We start from the raw sequence: 6,748 nt of genomic DNA on the forward strand, positions 1-6,748 counted from the left end.
TTCCAGACTGTATTGTTTATGTGATAATGTTGCATTGTGCTTTGTAAAAACCCTGTTGGGTGATTCAATATATAACTTTTGTTTGATTGGCTCATACTGTCTCACGAGTCCATTCCATACAGGACCTAATATTTACTTATGACAGTATTTATAAAACTGAATGAAAACCATTTCGATAATGTCAGAGATGGGTTTGACATCACTTTTTCATATTTATTTTTAAACAGCATCACCTTTCCCCCGTTGTTACTGTGTAAAATGTTGAAATGATATAAATATACTTTAAGAGAAAAACGAATCAATGTGTCGGTTGAGAAACTGAATTTGTTGTGTCCTGCAATTGTCGTTAATTAGACATGCAATTACACTCTGTGAACCATGTCTTTAAATAAATATTTTATTTTCAATGAAAATAAATACATTTTCTTAAGATAGAATCAACAACATTTCAAAAAAGCATTTGTGGGAGCATGGCGTCAGTACATGACAGTACACAGCTTGAAAGAGAACATACAATTGCATTTGCAAGGGACATTAAGACTGACAAACTCAAGTAGCATTCATTTAAACCTTCACGTACTCCATCCCTTAAACAAAACAACAACAAAAAAAGAACATGTTTGGATCGCTGGGAATGTGAAAAATCATTTAATCATCAATTACAAATCTACAGATCATTTGATTTTTCTGTTTCTAGATGTGGTTTGTTAATAATTATCCAAGTATCACAAATTACAGAATAAGCAATATCTACCAATCTCTACTGATACGAGAAATACAGCTGACGAAATCAAAGTCTGAAAATTGAATTTTTCATCCCATATGTAAACAATCTGCCAAGATGGAGTTGTAAAACACAGGATATGACCCATCAATTTGTGCATTTTCATTTGGTGTCAATTGTTCACAATTTTAAGCTGTACGTACAGCAATTACCCCAGCAGGGGCGGCAAGAGTTGAGCCTGGCTCTGGTAGAACAGATTAACCTAGTAGTATTGTACACTGTGCTATTTCCATACCAATCCAACCCCCACAGAGAACTCAGCACAAGAACTAGCAACATAACGACACAGGAAGTTCTCAAAACCAGCAGGGCAGCCCTTAATAACCCTTCATTACACCCTGAGCGATAGCAAGCAAATGAACATGTCCATTTTGTAATCATCAGGCCATCTGAGATGACTGACCGTGCTGACCTCAATTAACAAGAAGGTTGCAAGTGTAATTTGAATGTAAAACCTGAAGTGTTTGGGGAGCGAGAAAGGAAGAAACTTTTTGTGCTGGTTTGTGAGCTAGGCTTTCAATGCACCAATCAGGAAATGTGTGTTATGTTTGGTTGTTTAGTGGTTGTTTTGACCAATAGTTGGATGATTGACATTCAGCTCAATTTAGAAACAAGCAGAAATTGTTTATTTAGCATGTGGCTTAATGGAGATTGTGGTCCACATTCTTCACTACAATAAGAAGCATATGAGCAAACACTACATAACAGCTGGAGTTTCGATGTATGATTCAAAGAGGCGACAAAGACAGCAGTTTCTTCCTCATTCCGTGGAACAAGGTAAGAATGTCTACAGTGAATACTTATCAGTATCCGTGTAAAAAACTATAAGGCAGTTTTATAGTTCAGACTCATCATCAGCATGGAGCACAGGCTCAGCATTTCATAAGGGAGGCTACAAAACATTCCACCATTTCCCAGTCAAGACTGAAATATTCCTGAAAGTATCAAGACACATCCTATAGTGAATGTAAGACAGTAATTTCGGGTCTTATTCAGTCAGATGTAGCAAAAAAAATAAGACACATTTTCTTTTTTTTAAGTCAAATTTTGAATAACAATAGAATGGAAACACTGTGCACAAAGTACCCAACCACTACCACCTCACCACCCCCTTAAGATTTCAAATATCATTAAGAGCTACTGGAAAAACAACCCGTTTTGAAGTACCAGACTTCAATTCCCACATAACGCACTCATTCAAACAGCTTTTTATCACAAGTTATGGGGTTAGTTTGAGAAAAGGCGAGTCTCTATCACCACAAATCATGTCTTCTTTTTGGTAGCTGTTATTCATAAATACATTTCTAAATGCTATTGATTCTAGATGCCCCCTGAGGAGGCAAAGCAGTTTCTGCAAAGATTCAAGCAGACTTTGTTTTCCAACATGTGAAGTTGCATTCAACCCTTGGAGACTTGGTCACATCAATCCAGGTTGACCAATGGGACGAGACAAGGCCTGCTCGCCAAAACCACTCTTGCACCCGGTTCTTCTTCAAAGAATGAAGAACATCCAGAACTTAAAGTATATGCCCTCACTGAAAGACAGCTTCACAGACATGGAGAACCTGGTTGTTTTAGCTTTTCTTGTCTTGCCCCAGCTTCATCTTGGTGACCACGTCTTTCTCTGATTCAAGAACCTCAGCAGCTGACAGTACTTGGTTGCTGCTTGCACACAAAGTCCGAGATGAAATCAAACTCGTTTTGTCCAAGGAAAAGCTCAGGCAACTCTTGAACCCGGTCCAGCCCGAACTCCAGCACCAAGGACGTCAGAACCTCCTCATCAATCAAGTCCATGTCCATGACATTGAGGCCCAATGCTGGCCCACCCATCCCCATCTGCATACCTGCCAACTGAGCAGGACCCATCCTGTGCTGGACGTTTCCCATGTGATGGCTATTCGTAGGCCCGTGAGGGTGTCCACGGTACTGAGTATTGAGTTTCTGAAGATGCATGCTCGCCATAAGCTGCTGAGATGCTGTAAGGCCTCCTCCACCCATATACTGCTGTGGGTGCTGGCTCTGGGGGTGCATATGATGGTGCTGGGTTGGAGGGTGACCCTGCAGTTGCTGATTTGGACCTCCATACATCATACTGGGTTGTTGCATTTGGTGGGGGTGTCCGCTGCTCATCTGTCCATTGACAGGTCCATTCATGACGCCGTTCATCACGTTCCTCTGCCTCATGGCCGCGTCCATTGAGCTCTGGGGCCCCCTGCTGTAGTGCATGAGCTGCCCATTGGGGAGGGTCCGCAGACCGGGCTGATGTCCGTGTGGAGAAGGGCCGTTCATTCCCATGCGGTACCCATGCAGGCCTCCTCCAGCAGAGCCGTGGGTCATAGGCATCATCATGTGTTCAGCCATGCCTTCTCAACTGCAGAGATATGAGAAGAATGTCAGTAATCAGGAGCAAATATTCAAGCAGGTTCTCAGTATAAGCTGTAAACACTTTCAGTTTCTTGAAAACCATCAGTAGTAAACATTATACTAATATTAGGATGTCTGGCTAATCCATTTGGGCTTTAAAGATCAGACTTACATGCTATGCTACATATATCTATCTACCTATCAATCTATCTATCCATCTATCTATATATATATATATATATAGAGAGAGAGAGAGAGAGAGAGAGAGAGCATATATATATATGTGTGTGTGTGTGTGTGTGTGTGTACAGTGGGTATAGAAAATATTTGCCCTGCTTTAAAATAATCACCTTTTTTTCTTTTACAGACTGAAATAAAGACATACATCTGTATTTACTCAGTGCAACTAATAACATCCAAGTGAAAATTATAACACAGATATGTCCAAAAAAAAGAATCACTAAGTTGAAAAATGGATCACCCTTTTTCTTGGTGATCCTTCTAAAAATGACTTGTAAGCTGATCGCCTTCTCAATGGCACACAAAGCCATTTGACTTTCCACTGTGATCAGATGTGCTCATGCTCAGCATGAAAAGAGCATTCCTCGAGCATTTAAGTCCTTGGTAGTGCAACTGAAGCAAACAATCAACTATGGGGGGCAAGACACTGTTAAAAGATCTCCAGGATAAAACTGTGGACAGGCACAAGTCAAGAGATGGATACAAAACATTTCATGGATGGGGAAAAGTACCATCAAATTCTTAGGGAAATCTGCTGCCCTCTGCCAGAAAGTTGTAATGGGAAGAAGGTTTACTTTACACACAGTAAAACTGAGCAAACAGTGACTGAAGGAGAAAAAGCTGAATGTCATTGAATGGCCTCTTCAGAGCCCAGACTTAAACTCCATTGAAAATCTGTAGAATGACTTGAAGACTCCAGTCCACAAACACTCACCATCAGATTTAACTGGACTTGAGTAGTTCTGCAAAGAAGAGTGGGCAACTATTGCAAAGTCTAGATGTGCAGAGTTAGTAGAGACAAATCCCAACAGACTAAAGGCAGTATTTAAAGCAAAAGGTGGTTCAACAAAATACTGACAAAGGGGGATGTCCTTTTACCAACTCACTTGGATGTTATCAGTTGCACTGAGTAAATACAGATGCATAAAGCAACAAACTGTGTATATCTTCATTTCAAGCTGCAAAACAACCAAATGTGATTATTCCAAAGGGGGCTGACTTTTTTCTATACCCACTGTATAGAGAGTACCCACTGTAACCTCTGTATGAGATATACAAATTAAGAAAATGTGTTTTGTGTTATGTATTTATTTTGCATTATATATGTACTGTATATATAGCAAGAACAAAAAACCATTGTGGTTGCAAACTTAAAGCAGATAGATGATGATTTGAGCCCTTTAATATTGCGATGTAAATATTGCAGTAAGGAGAATCAAGGAGATGCCAGGAAGATCAAAACAATAACAGACAGGGAGGTGGACAAAGTGCTCAGCAAACAAAGCCAACCTACTGCATGTCAGACTCGGCAAGATATAATGACAAAAGGCATGAATTATTGGAGTTGCTCACATGAAAGGGCAGTGTTTAGAGTTTAGAAAATGTATATTATATTAAACTACATTGTAAAGTGCAATTATATTATAATCAAGTATTGATCTGTAGGCATGCATAAGTTAAGAACTGTAAATAAAGCATATATATATATATATATATATATATATATATATATATAAGAATTCATCTTCTTAATTCATACAGTTAATAACATGCAGATTACTTTCCTTTTTTGTTATCACAACCAGTCCTATTCATTGTCAGTAAATGTTCTGTCCAGTGTTATTGTCTCTTTAACATCAATAGCTTAAGAAGTAAATCAGAACATATGTTTAAGAAATTAAATAATTTTGTCTCATATATGTCATAATTTGAGGTTGAAATAAGAGATGAAAGGACAGTATAGTCTGGGGTCTATAGGAGCCTCACCTCTCCGCCTGTCTACATAAAACAAAGAATGTCTCCTCTTCTGTCTACCTACATGATATCTGTCTATAAATGAAATATAGGCTACCGTCTCTGTCAGAGCACAGAGAAACATCAGCACGTAGGCTACTGGATTTACTGTGCTGGTTATTTAGGGAAAAGTTGAAGTGTCTCCTACACTCACGAGCGTTAATGTTCAGTTTGAGCATAGCAATAACGCAATCATAAAGTGAATACAAATGCAAACATAAAGAATATTTAAATACTGACTCTTAAGAAACGCTATATTGTCATTCTGAATTATTCTGTTTTCTAAGTAGAACAAAAGACATACCACACTACAGCAACATATTTTTGAGTAGTAAGAAGACTTAAAACCAGAACACTTAACCTATCCAACCTTATGTCCAACAGTACATGTATTTAAATAAGTAATACATGTTGATTTCAGATATAACATTTCTAAAAAACCAAAGCTCCAGCCTTCTCGTTACCACATTGAACTCTATATGAAACACACATACCGTCAAACTAAATCCTGTAGTTGTAGAGATGCTGTTTCTTGTTCTCGGTATCTCCAGTGACTGTATTCTAGTCTGAACAGGCTGCTGCTGCTGAGCGCTTTCTGGGTCAGCACAGGGAGTACACACACATAAAGACGACCCGCGAGAGGGGCGGAGCTACTCAAGCCCCGCCCCTCCGCTGCGGTAATTGGCTCTTGCTCTAATCGCAGACGTCACTGGGCAATTACTCACATGGCCTTCAGTTTATGTGCACTGGCAGAGAAACTCCTCAGAAATCACATATCAGCTAAAACACAACTCAAGTGTGCTACTTGTTTTTTTTAAATGGCATTGATTCCTTAAAGGAGCTTGATATTGTTGGCCTTAAAATGAAACCATTTTTCTTTTCTTTACTCTTTTAGTTTCTTAGCCATAATTTTATCTCACTTTTTACCTTGGGCATGTTTACCTTTTATACTTTGAAGATACTAATAGTCTGTGCCGAAGCATTGTGACAATGAATTAGAATTATTTTTTAAGATTTTAAGAGCTACTTGACTTTACTGAAGACAAAGGATTGATTTCCTAACATTTTAGACTGGTATTTTTTAGTTCGACGACTTTTATTTTCCATCTGTATGCTGTCCTTATCTAAAGCACCTCAACAGAAAATGGACCTAAAGCAGGTTGCAGCCTTTTGTCTCTTATGTAAATGACATATTTACCATTTTAAAGAGAGAGACAGACTGCGAGAAGAAAGAAAACCACCTGCTGGCGTGAGGCATGTGCACTGCTGTACCGCTCGAACATACAGTACTACATATATCTTCACACATTTGTTTATACTATATGCTCTTACACTGTTTCTTGTGATTTTAATTACTTTTTGGATGATTTGGAGCTCCTTTTAATACTGTTCAAAAAGCATAACCTTTTATGGTTATGGGTATTTGACAAAAGGTGGGTATTTGAAGAAGCTCAGTTGTAAGATGAAATGTAAGTGTGTTGAATATTCACTCACTACAAACATTTTCACACAAATCAGCTTTAAATCAGTGATAAGTCATGCAGAAGGGTGAAACACCTATATTTA

The 6,748-nt window shown here is 38.6% G+C and overlaps 1 protein-coding gene across 1 annotated transcript; it reads right to left on the reverse strand.

Moving 5' to 3' along the window:
- Nucleotides 1-379: 379 nt before the first annotated feature.
- LOC132104523 (cbp/p300-interacting transactivator 3-like) lies at nucleotides 380-5,729 on the reverse strand. Its single transcript, XM_059510061.1, has 2 exons — nucleotides 5,677-5,729; nucleotides 380-3,155 (listed from the first exon to the last, which is right to left on the reverse strand). The coding sequence occupies exon 2, from the start codon at nucleotides 3,143-3,145 to the stop codon at nucleotides 2,423-2,425; it is 723 nt and encodes a 240-aa protein (XP_059366044.1). The 5' UTR covers nucleotides 3,146-3,155; nucleotides 5,677-5,729; the 3' UTR covers nucleotides 380-2,422.
- Between the last annotated feature and the right edge of the window lie 1,019 nt (nucleotides 5,730-6,748).

This window comes from Carassius carassius, chromosome 25 (genome assembly GCF_963082965.1).
Source record: "Carassius carassius chromosome 25, fCarCar2.1, whole genome shotgun sequence".
Lineage (NCBI taxonomy): Eukaryota > Metazoa > Chordata > Actinopteri > Cypriniformes > Cyprinidae > Carassius > Carassius carassius.

Bases quoted from the DNA above. Each gene is read 5' to 3' on its own strand.
- LOC132104523 (XM_059510061.1), bottom strand. From the start codon at position 3,145: ATGGCTGAACACATGATGATGCCTATGACCCACGGCTCTGCTGGAGGA.